At 38.4% G+C, this 18,716-nt stretch overlaps 1 protein-coding gene across 3 annotated transcripts in view; it reads right to left on the reverse strand.

The window, feature by feature from the left end:
* Stx7 (syntaxin 7) overlaps window positions 1-18,716 on the reverse strand; it is a 47,472-nt gene that overhangs the window by 28,399 nt on the left and 357 nt on the right. For 2 of the 3 annotated variants that reach the window (XM_005389210.2, XM_005389208.2), the window contains exon 2: window positions 12,388-12,538. In XM_005389210.2, the coding sequence (XP_005389267.1) occupies window positions 12,388-12,472 (85 nt within the window). In that variant the 5' untranslated portion in view covers window positions 12,473-12,538. Of the gene's footprint in view, window positions 1-12,387; window positions 12,539-18,512; window positions 18,620-18,716 lie in introns of those variants that run through there. The other variant, XM_005389209.2, reaches the window with a different exon arrangement.

Below are 18,716 nucleotides of genomic sequence, written 5' to 3' on the forward strand. Positions count from 1 at the left end.
GGCTTTACTTCCTATATCACATTTAGCTATCAACTCATCAGTAGACAATCTACTGTAAGTATCACACCCTCACAATCCAATCACCTATGAACATGTAAGGCTTTTGGGGGACATCTAGATATAAATCATAACATTTTACCCTGGGACACCAAAAGCCATATGCACATCTATATGGAAAATGCATATAGTCTACCACTAAGAGTTACAAAAGTCACAACAGTTTCAGCACTGCAAAAATGTTCAAGTCCAAAGTCTCCTCTGAGAGTTAAGGCAAACTCTTAGTTCTAAGTGTGTTAAAATGAAAAACAAGTTAAACACTTCCAATGCACAAATGCACAGGATGAACATTTCTATTCTAAAAGGAGAAACAGGGGCACAGAAAGGAAAGAGATCAAAGCAAGACTGAAATTCAGCAGGGCAAACATTAAATCCCAGTAGTCACATATGCAGCACCTGGGGCAACCTGTGACAAGAGATAAATTCTGCAAAGTTTAGGTGGCTGTACTTTTCCAGCAGTGCCGGTGACTGTAGCCCTCCTGGCCTCTCTCTTGGGTTGACTTTGTTCACATCTTGCAGCTTTCCTCAAATGGTCTACATTTCTGGTTTTACCAAAATCTGGGAGTCTCCATTACCCTTTTGGTTTCACCCTTACAGCTTCACGTGCTGCCCTCTCAGGGGCACACTAGCCTGGTCTCCCAAGTCTTCTAAAACCTGGGAAGAAACCTCCCTGATCCCACAACTCTTGTATTCTGCATGCATATAAAACTGGTACCCCATGAATGAGAAGCAGTAGTAGCCAGGCTTCCTTCTATTATGGTTGTAGGGGTTTCTATGTGCCTGGATGGCAAAACCTGAGGAATAAATTCTCTACGTAGCCATTATTCTGGACCATGATGCCCTGGGGCTCTCTTCTTAAGCAAAGTCTTTCATTTTTGCAGTTTTGAGCCTATGAAGGGTAGGGCCTTACTTGTTCCCCATATTCCATCAAGCCATTTTTTCTGTTGTCCTGTTGTAAAATATCTGGCTTCTTTTTAATGCTAATTTTCAGCAACCAAGCTCTCCTCTGCTCTACCTTTGTAGGTCCCCACTTTACAGGAGCTTCTTTTCTGTTGACACTTGAAACTTTCTACATCATTCAACTACGCCTTTCACTCTTAGATTCTCTAGCCCTAACCCTAAAAGCTCCCAAGAATAGTGATGTCACCACCTCAACATTAGACAGCCTTGAAATTTCTTCCACCAGATTACTAGTCTGCTGCCTTTCATCTGTCTCCTACTGTGTCTCAGGACAAAAGCAAAATGCAGACAAATATGCCAGAAAATAATATACATGGCCTGCAGTTCAAATGCCAATGGAGTCCTTTCCGAATGAGTTCTTTCTGAAGCTAGTCTTTACTAGCTACATTTCTATCAGCATCCTGGTTTTCTGAGCTCTGACCAGTGTCCTCTATCAAGCTTGGCTCAGAGAATTCTATGGCTGTTTCTCTAGTCCACAGCTCCAAACCTTTCCAAATTCCTCCCACAAGCCAGTTCCAAAGGCTTCTGAACCAAATGGTTAGGTAGCATCACAGCAATGACCCTACTTCCCTCATACCAAAATCTGTCCTAGTTACCTTCTCATCACCTGACACCCACAACTGTAAGGAGGACAGGTTTATTTTGGCTCACAGTCTGTAGAGGAGCTTTCAGTTCATACCCAGCTGGCTCCAAGACAAGATGGCATGGCAGATGGACATGGCAGAGAAGAAATAACTAATAGCACAGTGGGCAGGAAGCAGAGTGAGGATTAAGGGAGGAGGGAAGGAGACAGACCTTTGCAACGCCCCCCTCAATCAGGCTTCATCTCCTAAATCACATTTAGTTATAAACTCATCAGTGGACCAATCCACTGATAAGTATTACACCTCCATATTCTAGCCATTTCCCAAAAGCCCCACCTATGATTCCATGAGGTTGGGTTGGAGGGATCTGCATATAAACCATAACAGTTATTTTGTAGGAAAGGACCGCTGAATAAAGTGGGCAATATCATACAACTAAAATCACAAGATGTATGTAGCCCACTATGTCCTACTTTCCATCCATGCCCAGTATCAAGGCAGTGTTCTGTGTTCACAAATAAGCAAGGCTCCCTTGGCTTTTAGTTGAAGACTTTCACACTCCCAAAAGAAGAGTTACAGTCCAAGGTTAGAATAAGATGGTGATGTCTATGGGCATTCTCTTTGACTGCATGTGAGATCTAGACTGAACCCTCCCAGAGAAGTAGGTGGTCATATTTAGTACCATTAATATGTTACTGTATCAGTGGCTTCTTTAAAGAATGATTATGATAGCAACACTAGGACAAGAAGAAAACTGGGAAAAATAAATGTTTCAAGACTTATAAAATACTATTTTGTATGATACCTGGAGTCTTTCAAAGCAATTAATAAAACAAGTAACAACTACTTTAAGAAAAATCCTGCAGGAAGAAGTACAAAAGGAAATTATTCTTTAATAAAAAATAATACTCAGGAACTGGTAAAAACAACAAAAAGGATCAAAAGTAGATAAAATCATTTCAGGAAATCAAAATTAATTACCCCAGCCCAACTTCTGTTATTTGACTCACTTATAATCTCTAGCTGAACAAAATAGACAAGGTGCAGACTCACAGGGCAAGTAAGAGGCCATGACACAACTAACCACAACTGCATTTTAGTAAAAGAGAAGCTACCCTGCAATACAGTTACCATATTTATGATATTATTATATTTATGGTGAAAAAAAAGCTAATAAAAATGAAAACGATTTTTTAAATAAGTGTAGTATACAAATACACATTAGCATCACACTTTACCTACCAGAACTCAGAGATCAACATGTAGAGCCAGCATAGATGGTAAGCTCCCCAACTTTTAAACTTTTATCTTAAGTCTTAAGTCTTATCTTAAGTCTTTTATCTTAAGTCTTAAGTCTTAAGACTTATCTTGTGTTTTAAACTTTTATCTTAAGTCTTAAGATAAAATGTTCATTAATGAAGGATTGGTTAAATGATTATTGGTACATTTATATAATGAAAAATACGCAGCCAACACAGGAGGAAAAGAAAATGCAGGAAAAAATGAAACAAACAAATGGAACCAACAAAAAACCCCCACACATAATATGACCTCATTTTCATAAAAAAATAATAACTGTCATTATTTACAAGACATATTAAAACTTTTCTCTTAAGGATTTACATTTTAGTAGGAACACAGGAAAAAAGTAAACAATAACAGCACTTTACTGATACAAAAGCATTATAAAAAGAGGTTAATGAGAAAAAAGAATGACCAGAAACAAAATTAAGTCAGAGAAGACACTTCTAAGGAAATGACTTTTGTACTGAGACCTGAATGCTGAGTCAGTTACATGCTGACCCGTGAAGATGTGTGAAGCACAGACAGAACAAGGGCAAAGGTGCTGAGATGAGTTAATCAGTTCACTCAAGAAGCTCAACTTAGGTCTTTGTGGCTGGAGTGTGGCAGAAGAGAGGAGGAATAGCTGGGATGACAAGTTGGGGCAAGGAGTAAATCCTGGAGGGTGTTGTAGGGCACGGGAGGTTTCACACTTAATTTTAAGTGCCAAGGAAGCCATGGTTAGATTTTCAGCTGTAGGATGACATGATATGATATACAATTTTATATCTGTCCTGGTTACTATGTAGAGGAGATTAAGGACAGGCAGGAACAACAATTTGGAGGATGCAGTCATTCAACGAAATAGCAGCAGCTTTGACCTGGATGTGACAGTAGACATGCACAGAAATGGACAGACCTGGCATACAGAGTCTACAGGATTTGTACTGAGATTGATAGAGAGAGGCAGGACAACCCTTATCAGATGTGGGGTTGGAATCAAGGCTAAGCATGGAGATGGTTCACAAGTAGGAGCAAACGAAGACGAAATCTCCTGAAGTACCCTAAAGCCACCTCTTGCAGATTTAATTCACAAAACGAGTTCACTCATGTTCGGTCATAAATAGCACTCATGCTCAGTCCTGTAGGGAAAGCCACTGACGAAAAGAAGTGGTCACTTTCTGTTAAAATCCACTTGGATAGGATGCTAATTTTCATACCCATCTCTGTACTGTATTATATTTACACCTTAGGCACAAGAAAATTACAACATTAAAATGAAAACTACTGTTTTTCTCCTCAAATATTTTCATATGTGTGACATCAGAAATAGATATATCAGACAACATTTTAGGAGAAAAAGGACAAAATTTCAACTCTTTTTTTCCACTTAAAACTGCCTATTCTTCCCACCAATGAAAAACCAACCTGCATTGCTGACTACATACACAGTTCCAGTAAATTCACTCATGTCTCAGGCCTGGAGCTTTTTTTTTTTTTTTTTTTTTTTTTTAAAGAAAAGCTTCCCCAAGCACCAAAGAGAGAAGTAGATCACACTAGCTTCCTTTTTGTGTAGTCATGGGTTAAGGTGCAAAAATAAGTAAACCTTATACCAGACTATACTTAAAAGAACTGTACATTTTTAAGAAACAGCAAAAGGGCCCACACTTCACAGACTTTTAATTTCATCTCAAAATCCTAAGAACCTTATAGAGACAAGGGCCATGCACTGACTTTTCTTAATAGACTAGGTAAATACACATACAATATGAGAAGTTACTTAACATCACAGAGAAACCTACAGTGTATTTTTGAACTCTAGGCAAATCTGTTTTTAATTAATAGCTTTAGTTATAGGACAAAAATGATAAAAAAGAATTCAATAAAAATATTTTTCAGTCACTTCCTCTTAACATTTATAACATGGGTTTAAGTTCACACGTTATGCCTCCTGAGAAAGCTTGACCTCCCCAAATTTTCTAGAAAACATACACACAGAGAAGCATATGTGATAAATTACAAATATCTTAACAAAAACTTCTGAATTCCTAAATTTTCATGTGCAGATTGTATAATGCCAATAGATCTATTTAGTTTATTTCCCAATGGCTAACCTTTAGCCATTCTCTATTTCCGTTTTTCAAATTATTCATTTAAAAAGTACTTACACAAATGCCAGAATGCTCATTAGCACTAGTGTAAGACTTTACTATATGACATATGCATGGAATATTTTATCTCAAGGACTATGTTTCATGGTCAGCTGTTCTCATGTTTATTTCTCAGTCTCCTTCAATTTGTAATTTTGTTAATTCTGACATGACTCACCCCAGAAATTTTTGTGTCCACGACTCTCCCATCTCCTAATACTTAAAAAGAGTACATAAATAAATCTTGGTGTAACTCTAGCTAGTCTTGGCTGTTTCCATTATGGGATCTTCTGAACACGTATTGTGAATACAGATATGACAAGTGACCTCTTAATAACAAAGAAGAATAATACTACATACTTAGAAGAGCCTACTAAAACTGGAAGAGGTCATAATCCAGTCCACCAAAAGTATACACAAGAAAACCATATTCTAAATAATTAAGAGCTCAGTCTATTTGGATCTGATTTCAGGAAATGTATATGGATGCCATACAGCTTTGTGATTGGAAATTTTCCTACTCTCCACTGAATATACTAACTTAACTACATTCTCAAAAATTTTAGTCTAAGTAGGGAACTGTAAGCCACAATGAAATAAATGAAATCAATCTATAGCTAAAATGGGCAAAAATTAAGGCTGTAAATGTTGGCAAGGACTTTCAGCATTATCAACTCTGATGCACTGATTGGTTGGAGCAAAACCTGGTACAAACTCTTTAGCAAGCTGACCATACACATACCTTATGACCCAGCAATCCAAATCCTAGGTACATACATTGAACAGAGGAATATATAAGAATATTCAGAGAAGCAATGTTATAATAGCAAAACCTAAAACCAAAACAAAAAACGGAAATACTGCAAATGTCCACCAGTAACAGAATTGTGGAATGGCTGAATATGGAAGACTATAAAAAAATAAATAACCTTATCCTACACAGATGAATACTGCAAACACAAGAAAATGAAGCTCAACACAAAATGAAATATACTTCTTGATCCCTTCAAGTTTAAAAGCCAGAGAAATTATACAAAGATGTTGACAGTCAGGAGACTGATTAACTTTGAAGGGCAAGGAAGGGGCATAAACATGAGAAGGATTTCAGGGGACTCATAATGTTCTATTTCTTAATGTGTAGTATTTTGGCAGACAATTCACTGACTATTCAAATTTTGGGTACTACTTAATACATACTTCTGTGTTTAAAAAGTCTTATAAAGACTCAATTTATGCTACAGATTTTGATACATTTCTTCTTTTAAACACACGAGCTCTCTTTGTGTTTTTTGAAGATATTTTTCTACATTATTTGTACTCTGGCCAAAGGTGAATGGTCCATGTGAAAATATCCTTCTCTGGTTTACTCACATGACAGGCTCGCACACTTCCATCCCCAAAGGTTTGCTTATCCTTATGCCATACATCACAGGTAAGAGAATGCTCGAAGAAAAAGAGGTGATTGATAGAGACAGTGAATGGGTATGCATCTCACTTCCAGGTCTTCCTAATAAAAATGTTACTTTTGAACATCTCAACTCAACATCTGAGAACTAAATCTCGGCATTTCTTAGATGCAAGATGCTCTTCTAGACCCACGATAACAAACAGTTTGGCTGCAGGCCATCACAATTTCCCAGGGATGATTGCCCGGAGCAGCTGGGTTAAGAATGACTACACGATGCCACGTGAGTCCTGTGGAGAATAATGTCTACTCCACAGGCACAGGATGGAGCACTGGGGGCACAAATGCCTTACCAGTTCCATTACAGAGTCAACAGTCTCATAAGATAAAAATATTTGATTAATCATTTTAAAGCTTCGTAAGAAATCCATGATAAAGTTCTAACTTGCAATATGGTATCTATTTAACTTTTTGAAAGCTGTATTATTTTAATACAAATATATCTATAATATGTAATTATAATTTCAATATAATTATTTATCTATGATATATACCTATTATATACAGTATATATGTAAGCATTTATAATACTTAAATATTTAATATACATTATAACATTGTAATATGGTTTAAATTCTTACTAATGAAGGAACTTGATAACACTATAGGTTACTTTTAACAAAAAATGGTTTAACAACAACTGAAAACTTTTAAGGGGCCAGAGTGGTGGCACTGGGGAGGCTGAGGCAGGAGGATCTTTGTGAGTTCAAAGCCAGCCTAAACTGCATAACAAGAACCCTGTCTCAAAAAAAAAAAAAAAAATTAAGTTTAAAAACCATTTTCTTATCTATTCCCTCCTTTGTAAAACAGAACTGCCATAATGTAATACTGGTAAAAGAAAACAAAATTCCAATATTACTATCTGTTATTCCTGGACTTTTCTAAGAATCTAAAAGCTTTCTGACTGCTATTACTGGTGGGATAAACTAGACCACACAAAGCAGTATTTTATACTCTGTCATTTCTCTGATCAAGACTAATAGGAGGGGCTGGGGATTTAGCTCAGCGGCAAAGCGCCTGCCTGGCAAGCGCAAGGTCGTAAGTTCGGTTCCCGGTACCGGAGAAAAACCAAAAAAAAAAAAAAAAAAAAAAAGACTAATAGGAAAATTCACTTTTCCCACTGCAGCTTTTGGGAAGACTTTTAGGTCTGGTTGAACTGATGCCCATGCCCAACCCACCTTACAAAATCCTCTCTTCAGATTTTTTTGTGAAGTCAAATAATTCGTACTGACAAATTCAAAAGATGCAAATGTTAGAGTGAAGAGAAGAACTTAAATGTGTGCAAACTACCTCTTATTCAGTCCCATCCACCTCGTATTATTAGTATCACCAGATGGGGAACAGGAAGTGAAACTTCGCACTTCTGCCTTGCACGTTCATGCTGATTTCTGCATAGCTCTTGTCGGTAAGGTATACTAGGTGTCACTAAATTTGAGACCCCAAATCTCAATGTGTACTTAACCTGCTCTACTTCCTCTTGTATGTTCATTCTCTCAGTTGTCTGAACCATAAGCAGTACAGCTAGTGTCTTCTTCCCATAAACTTCTAACTAGTGCCCATCCTGTTCTATCTGATGACTTTGTTTCATGTTTCACTTAAAAACAGACCCACTCAGACAGAGGAGCACTCCCCCTTTGCCACATTTCCATCTTGGTCATACTCAGCCACCCCTCCTACAGTGGACAAAAGGCAAACTACTCACTGGCAGTCTATTCCCAATTTCCTCAAATCCTTCTTTCTCAAAAAAAGTGTGGAATGGCTGAATATGGAATACTACAAATGAAAATAAATGACCTACAGCTACATAGATGAATCCTGCAAACATAAGAGAATGAAGCCGAACACAAAATATACATCTTGACCTATTAAAGTTTAAAAGCCAGGGAAATTATACAAAGGTGTTGAAAGTCAGGAGACTGATTATCTTTGAAATGCTTCACCTTTGAAATCCTTCTTCCACAAATGAAGCGGGCCTCAACTTTGGTGAACACACAGCAATCCAGCTATCAGAGGTTTTCAGCTCTGCTAGCAGCTAGATGTAGCCTTGCAGTCAATAACAGAAGCAGAAATGTGCAGGTTTCGGGGAAGTCTTTTTAAATGGGTAAAGCAGCTACCTTTCCTGCCCCCTTTCCTCCCTCTACACTTGCAATACAGACACATGACCACTCTTTTCCAAGTTAGCAGTTTTTAACAGTCTACTTCTCTGCTTTCATCTTAAGTCTCTCAGCAGCACTGAACACAGATAATGCTTCACTTTTTGAAGCATTCTTTCTTTGATTTCTAGTAACCCATCATATTTTGGTTTTTGTTCCTACCTCCCTGGTCACTCCATCTCATTCTTTGTGCTGCTTTCTCCCTGCCTTCCTCCCAGCCTTGTTTTCTTAACCTTCTCTTTGAAGATTATTTTAGATTTTTAAATACCACTAATGTTCTTCTAAGTCCCTAATTTCCAAATGTACGTATCTAAATTGTCTGTTTGATATCTCACTCAGATATGTATAAAAGACATTTCAAAATTCACTTGGCTAAAACACAATGCTCCCCCATTAGTCCTGAACTATAATCCTTGCCATCTCATATATTTGCCACCTTCCTTCTGGGTGTTAAATGCAAAAACTATGGAGTCATCCCTGGTTCCTCTCTTTCCCTCTCAATTCCACCTACTTTCACGGCAAACCCTATTGGTTGTGCCTCCAAAATACCCCCGTCACTTCTCTCTCTCCTCACTAGCACACTGGTGCAAGCCAATATCTCCACACACTTCTGTAACAACCAATTTAATACTCCTGCTATTTCCTTAAAATGTATTTTCTAAGTAGCAGCCAAAGTAATCTCTGTTAAATTCTGATCTGACTGTGGTTCCTCCCTGCTTAAAAGCCTCCAGTGATTTCCACCGCCTCTTAGTCTGAAATTTAAACTCCACACACAGCCTACAAAGCTCTGAGTGACTCAAGCAGCCTCCTCTTGGATTTCCTCTCCAGATTTTCCCTCTTGCCTTAAGTGCTGTGCTTTGGATACAGTGCCTTGGTTTTCTTCTTCTATCTTATGATTGTTGAAGGCCTTGGACTGCTTGAGAGTTTTGAACACTAGCTATTCCCTGTATCTGGAATGCTGTTTCTCTACTCTTTTCCCTGGCAGCTCCTCTTCATCTTTCTTCAGGAACCACGGGAATGCAGGTATCGTTCATTTATTTGCTTTCACATCACTCTCTTTTTCTTCACATGAAATTGTGTTGTTTGCTAATTTTTTAAATGCCATTTATTGCTCCCTACTCCATTACAAACTACGACAGCAGAACCTCATAGATTTTGTTTACTGCTAGATTCCTGTTTGAAATAGTGTGTGGCAAGTAATAGATGCTCAAAGCATTACTTGTTGAATGAATAAGACAGAATATAAAAGTTAAAAATCACTTAGTCTAAACCATTATTCCAAGGTTTAAGACTCTTAGCAACAGCCCTGAGACACTCTAACCACTATTCCTGGTTACTCGGTAACAGCATTCTCAGCCCTCAGGGAAGCAATGTCATCCCCGAACTTGGATTATTCAAAACCCTTCCTCCTTCTCAAGTAGAGCTCTGACTCTCTACAGCTTCTAACGTGTAGAGCCCTCATGCTAGCACAGAACATCTGGCTTCTGCATCATACACAACACTGCTTCACCTACCTGAAGACGATGATTGTACCTTCTCTTGGCTCAGTGGCCTCAGTCTTAACAGCTTTACACATGGGACAGTTAAGGGACCTTCTGCACATTCCAAGACTGCCCTGAATCACAGTGTTATCTTAGTGTATAAATATTCAACTCTGGCCCAATTTATTACTTCTCATCTGGCTGGTCAAAGGATCTCTCTTTTAGCAAGTATAACTTGACTTAAGGAAGTTCTTATCTCTTTCCAGTTCAGGTTCACATAATCTCTAATCATGTACCTTTTATACCACCTCTTGCTTACTACTTCCAAAATCTTAATACAATACAATCATTTCTTATCCTCTTCTTAGAGGTCCTCACTCCATTCAGCATTCCTTCCCTTAACTATTCTTTGGAGGAAGGCTTTTGGCTCCCTTTCTTGCACAAGGTCTTGATTTTCTACGTATAAATTAAAATTGTAAGTGCTCTTAATTTTCACAAAGGTACCCAGATTCACCTAAGATAGACCCATGTTGTTTCTAACCAGCAACAAGGGACCCATGAAAATGAGATGCTCCTCTGTGACTACCACCAGAATAGATCAGAAGCAGGAAGAGCAAGGCAGAGCTTCACACAAACCAGAATAGTCCTTGATGGAGCACACCTGCATGGCCCACTATAGATGCCATGATACTTAATGCTGTTCACTTCCATGCTGCTCTAAGGCTAGTCAAAGAAAACATGAATTACCCTGTACCAGAATATGGGTAAATTACATGACTGTACACAGTGACACCTTTCTGGAACAATCTATTTTTATACCCTTTGCTTCCAAAACACACTGGCATCTCATTTAAACCATTCAGACACAGTAAAAACTGCTGGGAGCTTCATGATTAGAAAAACACAGTGTGGTGTTCTGAAAACATTCTTTATTTTAACAGTGTATTAACATTCTGCTAAAGAAAATAGCCCTAAGGATGCAGGCTAAAGAATAAAACTGTGTTATCGTACTCTCAGAGTCCCAATGGCTAAACACTGACAGCAAAACAACTAGGATAATCTATGTTATGTGAGTAGTTGTGATTTAGGCATAAAATGAAACAAAAAAATGTAGGCTCAAACCTGCCACAATGATATTTCTTTAATTTGTACACATATTCTGAGGGGTAACAATTTCTAATAAAATCCCATACTGGATCAGTTTATTGACATCCGGTTTCTGACAAGTGTTGCAAGGGATAATCTGTGGGGAGCCCAAGTCATCACCTTCTATAGAACCTGTCTTAATAGATGAAGATGTCCCCTCTTGCTATGATTCAAATATGATTTGTCCCCACCACCAAAACTCATGTTAGGCTTGGTCCTCAGAGTGGTGATGTTGGGGTATCTTTGACAGGTGGGTAGATTATTAAGAGAGATTAATATTTTTCTCGATCACTATGGACTGGACTGATCATTATGACAGCACATTGTTATAAAGAGAGTTTGGCTTCTTCAGCTCACTCTCTCTTGCTTCCTCTCCTGCTGTGTGACCTCTTCTGCCATGATGCTCTCACCAGAAGCTGGGCAGATGCTGATGCTATGCTTGGACCTCCAACATTGTGAGGTAATTAATGCATTTCCTTTACAACCTAGCCAGCTTCAGGTATTTCATTATAGCAATACAAAAAAGGACAAAAATACCTGCTTTGTGTATCTCTGCTCCTTATCTACATACCATGTATTTATATTTACAAAAATCACCTAATGAATATCCAGTTAGATTATTTTAATAAACATATGTCTCTTGAGCTCTTGATAGTGCTTCCCAGTTCCAAATCTATGGAACTGAGTCAGTAAGTTTCATAATTTCATAGAGAACCAGATGTCTTAGAGCAAACAGAAGTATCTACTGTATTGTCCTTTTAAATCTTTATTTCATTACTAAGATATGCCTAGACCTGGCACTTCACAAAAAAATACAATGTCATTTCTTCTAATATACTTATTCATTCTAGAGTACTACTCTTTGAAAATCTGTTCTTAGAGAAATGCTCCTCCTTCCCCAAACTACCAGAGATATCCTTTCATGAGCCTCTACCAACTTCTATTAAGCTTTTTTTTTTTTTTTTTTTTTGGTTTTTCTCCCGTACCGGGAACCAAACTCACGACCTTGCGCTTGCCAGGCAGGTGCTTTTGCCGCTGAGCTAAATCCCCAGCCCCAACTTCTATTAAGCTTTGAAAACTATAGTGAAGTTGATTTGAAACTCAACTTACAACACTGTGTGATCTTCTGGATGTTGGAAGAGATGCGCTGAGCCAGCTGGGCAGGGTCCCCACCAATCCCTGGAGTGTAAGACATGGCTGACTTGCTGACTCGCTAATTTCATCAGATGTTGGTAGGCTACGCAGTACTCTAGGCAGTCACCTAAGAAACACAGAAGCCACACAATTGTTTTTAAAGTTATTAGTTTATATTTTCCAAATTATAGAGTTGAAATCTGGCAATGTGATCCACCCATCAGCAAAACTCTTATTTCTATAAAAACAAAACCAGACCTTTAAGGACAGAGTTCTGTCAAACATGCTTAACAATCAAAGTAAGATTCAAATAGTATACTTCCTTTAAAAACTTCTTTGACCTCACTATGGAAGATTATTAAGTCCTTTTTCTATGAGTAGTTTTAATTGTTTATATATCTTCTTTGTAGCAAAACTATAAACAACTGTAAAACAAGGCCCACATACTACTTCTCATTCTCTAACTTTTAAAACAACAACACAGTATAGACAGTTAAATATTAATGGACACAGACTTCAGCCTATTCCTAGAAATTTCATTATATCGAATGTAACACACAAGAGGAGCTCAGGGTCTCTAATTTTCATGGGAAAGGTTAAATTTCAAACAGCAGAGCCAAAAAGAGAAACAGCATCCCATAAAATACCCATCACAGCATCTTGATAGAGCAAGACCCTTCTCTTTCAGGTGCCAACATCTTAGGACAGATGGCAAGGCTGGGGTATTGCTTTGGGAGGGAAGGAGATGAAGCTCCTCCTTCTTCAATCTATACCACACCACTCAAAGTTTGATGACTGTGAAAAATACACCATACAGGGTGTGCACAGCAAAGAATTCCCTTCAATCCTGCACTCGTCTCTATAAAGAGTACAAGAATACTACAAAAGTCATCAGCAATCTACTTGTAAGACAATTCTCTACTAAAAGCCTGCCACATGTCCACCATTAAGTGAAGCACTGGTAACTTCCAAAAAACGATTGTTAAATCAAGGTTGTCATTTAGGAGAAAGGATAAAGTTAATAGTGTAAGGCAACAAAGAATGATACAAATCAGTAATAGTCTTGTGTTAGGCAAAAGTGGCAGGGACTGCAGAAAGAGGAAAAATCACTATTGCCCCTGGTAGAAAGCATTTATGAAACAAAAACTAAAGATTTGGATAGTTGGGCATGACTATTACAGAGAACAAAGGCCAGAACATGGAGATCTGGGCAGACAGACCTAGAATATATAAAAGAACACACACATTTATCAAAGGGAGGTTCTCTGCCAGCTCAGGATCAGATGACACATGGCTGGGGTAAGTGAGAGGCCACATAGAAAGAAAAAGAGAGTAATAATAACCTAACATTTCCCACAAGTCTGTGGAATGAGAAGTATTTCACATAGATTGTCTAGTTTAATTTTCACAGTCTCTCCCACAGAGCAGGTACCATTGCTATTGTTTTAATGATGGACTGTGACTTAAGTAAATGGTTCAAGGTAATAGAACCCACCCACTAATGGAGGTGGGATTCAACTCCAGTGCTCCAGATTCCAACTATTTATGCTTGCTACCACAAAAAATACATGCCACAAGAGGGAGGGCCAGGACCAGGGTTTAGTTTGAATATGTTGTAATGAAACCACTGGAGATTTCTAGTAGGGGAGAAGAGGCCAACAAGGACACCAAAGTCCAGACATCCTTAAATAGTATGTATACATAATAACCTATACATATTTTCCATATACTTTATCTCTAGATCACCAATAATGCCTAATGCAATATATATCCTATGTAAACAGTTTGATATACTTATTGCTTAGGGACTAATGGTAAGTAAAAGGAATGTATAATTTCTATAGAAATGCTATTTAAAAAATATCTTCCACAAGCAGTTGGTTAAAATTACAGATGTTAACCGGGGATATGTAGGACTGACTGCATGCGTCTTTGTCCTAAGGAACTGTGCTGGCAGGAAGTGCAACAGCTGAACTGTCATGATTGGTAGACCAGTACCAGTTCCATGCCTGGAACTCAAACCACCTGAAAGTACTGAGAGCTTACAGACTGCTTTATTCTTTTTCCTTGTTCCACAGGTTCAGTTATCTCTTCTGAACCAAGTTCTAGACACAGTCCCCAAGTCAAACTCATTAAAGGGCAAATTCAAAGCTCAACCCAGACAGCTGAACTTCTGCAGCAATGTGGCAGGAACAAATGCCCTTCCAGGAAGCCTTGGACCTGGACCTGCAGCCATCTGAAGAGCTGCAACCCTGACAGAACAAAATCAGGTCTGGAGATTCAATCAGACCAACATGATTTTGAACATCCTACAAACCATCATTGGGATCTGTCAATTCAATAAAGAGTCTTATTAAAGTATAATTCACATACCATACAATTCACATACCATACAATTCACTTTAAAGTAATTTAAAGTAATCCAATGGTTTTTTAACGCATTAATAAAGTTGTACAACCATCACCAAATAACTTTTAGGACATTTTCATTTTCCTAAAAAGGAAGCTCATACTAATTACTAACCATTCTTCATTTCTCCTCAACCTCATCAGCCAAAGGCAACTATAATCTTCATGTCTTTTTATAGATTTGCCTATTCTGAACAGTTCACATAAATGGAATCACATAATATGTGACTGGCTTCGCATATCTCTCTTAGTATTCCGCAGTATTGCATTCTTTTTATGGTCAAGTAATATTCCACTGTCTGGGTGGATAGTTTTTTCTCAGCTCAATGTTATCTTTTCTCCTTTCCCTCTATGAACTAAATCTGGCTTATAGCTGACATAAGCACACTGTGAATGAGAAAATACGGTTTTTTATTAAGTATTCCCTTGGGCGGGGGGGGGGGGTCCACTACTCACATGGTTCCATTTTAACCAGACCAGAAGGAACCTCACACCCATGTCTTCAAGCCACACTCTTAACTCTCTCTCTTCAGTGTCTCCTTTGAAGCTACGAGAACTCACCAACTGCCTCTTCAGCTGCCAGTGAAACTGGCAACGGCAAATCTCTTCCTTGGGCAAGACATTTAGCAACTGGGCCTCCATCCAGGGACTAATTGTTTTACCACCCTGCACAGGAAAGGTATGATGTTCTCTTGTACCTGCAGGGCACAACACAACAGCACCTGTGACCTCCTCTCTCCCTGCAGAGAGCTCCTCTCTCCCTGTAGAGAGCATCTCCACAGACCTGTCAACTCATGCATAGTATTGTAGCCCTAAACTCATTCACGTCTAGCCTAAATTTTCTATCTTTTAACGAAAACTTCCTTTCCAAAGAGCCAATTAGACACAAACATAACTGTTCTTCTTTATACTTTTACTCAAAAAACTGAATTTGAAAAAGTTCCTGCTAGTGAGATAACAGGGCTTCATTCATCCAAAGACCTGCTACTCTTCAACTGTCTTCAATTTCTTAGAGAAAGGTACAGGCTGACTATCTCAGTGAAGAGGGAAAAGCAATTTGCTAAGGGACCGTTTCCTAACATTGTGCTTTTACATTTACTTTCTCAATTAACTCGGAACAAGGCTATGAAGTAGGTACAATTACTATTATGATTTTTCACATGAAGAAATTAAAGACATAATGAGAATAAGTAACCTGTTTAAGATGAGCAAAACAGCTAAAATTTGAAGTTTTAGAGCTTACATTTTCTTAAACATTAAGCTACAGTGCCTTGTGTATAACAAAACTAAGGACAAAAGATCTCACTTAACTAGAAAAGCCAAATTACCACCTTTCTGCAGCCCCATAAGAAATTCTTCTATCTTGACTACTAAAATGAGGAAACAATGATTGGTTCTTTGGATGAGACACTTGAATAATAAAGGGGCTAAATGGCTAATTTTACTGTAAAAAAGAAATCACAAATGCACAGATAAATAGCTAATGATTAGCTGACTTCAAAAGTTTATGATTTTTTAAAATTGTTTTATGAGTTTTGCATATAGGATAAATTCCTGTTATGTTCTTTTCAAATGTTGATTTTGAATATCCATATCCAGGAAGTAATTCAAGTTGTTATACACCAAAATACTCTTGTTAAATGCCCATTCAGAATTCCTAGTGTCATTTCTCAAAATAATAATTATATGACTCATCATCTATACCTGCACTGTTTGATAGAGCAGCAACTAATTACACAGAATATTTAAATAAAAATTAGGTTAAATGAAAGTCACACTAATCACCTTCCAAGTATTCAAAAATTTTATGTGTCTAGCTGCAACAGCTCACATACAGTCCACTACCATCACTGCAGAAAGTCCTGCCGTTAGTGCTTAACTCAACATCTCAATAATTACCTTTCTACCAACATACAGAAACACCACAAAGAGAAAGAGAGTGAGGGAATCAAAATGCAGCAGTTTTTTTCTTCAAGAGCGCTTCTCAAGAACAATAAAGAATGAACAAAGAGAATGTCAATATAGAATCTTCAGTATCAAACACTACTTCCCAGCTACTACTGGATATATTTTAGCATCTTTCCAGTAAACATAAACCTCTCATGTTTTATAAATCTCGCTCGGGCAAAGAGGTTTCACTTTCATAGTCCTGAGCAAAGGCATAAGACGCTGGAGTTGTGTGGCTAGTTAATAGTAGCTGAATAAATGTTTGTAGAATGACTGAACAAATGTTCTACTTCCTAAGAATACACACCCAGCCTGAAGGTAGATAGTATCATTCTAAAACTCTGAATTGCAGTGCCTTCTTTCAGATCTGATTGATCCTGGCATATCACTGCCTTAAACCTTTCTGGGTGTAATCATCTCCTTGCAGAAGGCTCTTCCCATAATCTCCATGGGACAGGCTTTTTCTCCCACTAAGGCGTTGCCATATGCTAAAGATGCCTGAACTCAAATGGAAAGTCACCACTCCTCCATTTTCTATTACACTTTCTAACTTACTGCTCCACAACAAATATCACTATTGAAAATGATCAAATTAGTATATTTATCACCTATCCTTCCCTCTGGAATGCAAACAGGAGAGTGTCCACCCAATGCCTCCCAAGGGCAGATGCGAAGGGAAGATCAGGCCTCTTGGTTTACAGCACGAGTAGTGTCTACCCAAATGATACCCAGTGCATTCTTTAACTCAGCTACTCCATCAGTGGAACTATTACAGTATAACATTTGGCTTTAGTTCAAAGCACCAAGGATCTTTTTTTTCACTCCTGCACACATTAAACTACATGGAAGGACAGCAAGCTTTATTCAGACTTATTGCAGATGTTGTATATACTTTACTTTTCAACCACCACAGCCAAAATGAGGACAAACTTTGTTAATCAGAAGCAGCTTAAGTAACATATCTGAAGGAAAATGATAAAGGCATTAGTGAGTTATTATAGTACCACATTAATTGCTACAGACACTTTCAAAGTACAGCCTAATTCTTAACTAGTCACAAGTCTGAGGCTAACTTCTCCAAGAGACCTGCAAAGAAAAGGCTCATCCATGTCACAAGACACACGTTTTTATCATTTGGGGCTAGCATGTGGCTCAGAGCACACCCAGAGCAGAAGAAATGTCCACCTCTGACATGACCAAATAGCACAGTCTTTCATAATTACTTCCTTTCCTTCCAGATTCCGGGCGTTTTAAATTATATATAATTAGAATCCAGTGATCTGAAGTGACTAAAAATCAATGTATGTCTGTAAGATCCAAAACAATGTAAAAATTTGAGCTAGCAAGAGATGGAGAGAAGGGATAGGGTGGAGAAAGGGGAGTAAAAAGAATCAAGATGTGTTATGGACATGTACCGACGCCCCACGATGCATGTAGTCATTATGTACTGCAAACAGATACTAATAAAATTTTTTAAAAGATGAAAACAAATTGAAAAATAAAACACGCTTGCGCATACACACAAAGAGAAAAAAATACACACAGCATTCAACCAGAAGGGCACTCCCCTTTTCTCTGAAGTTAAAGTAACCTAGAAAACAAAGGGGAAGTGGGAGCTCTAAAAAAAATATTTTATGTATTTTGAAGGTCTCTGTGTAAAGCAGTAAGAATATGACAATATGTAATAAAAAGGTGGGAGAAAGTCGGCGTGCCCAGGTCTGCAAGCCCGACGGGAACCGAAATACCAGGCGCCTCGGATCACCAGGGCCATAGGCCCTCCGCGCGACAAGTGCGGTGCGTTTTTCCATCCATCCAAGCGTGGAAATAAGGAAGAGGTCTGGAGGTCGCGCCCTGTCGCTAGGGAGCGCGGGCGGACAGGGCAAGGGGGGGCGGGCGATCCGGCCCATCCCGCGCCTGCGCGGGGACCCACGGGGCGCGCGGCAGGGACC

This window comes from Chinchilla lanigera, unplaced genomic scaffold (assembly GCF_000276665.1).
Source record: "Chinchilla lanigera isolate Chin_1 unplaced genomic scaffold, ChiLan1.0 scaffold00035, whole genome shotgun sequence".
Classification (NCBI taxonomy): domain Eukaryota; kingdom Metazoa; phylum Chordata; class Mammalia; order Rodentia; family Chinchillidae; genus Chinchilla; species Chinchilla lanigera.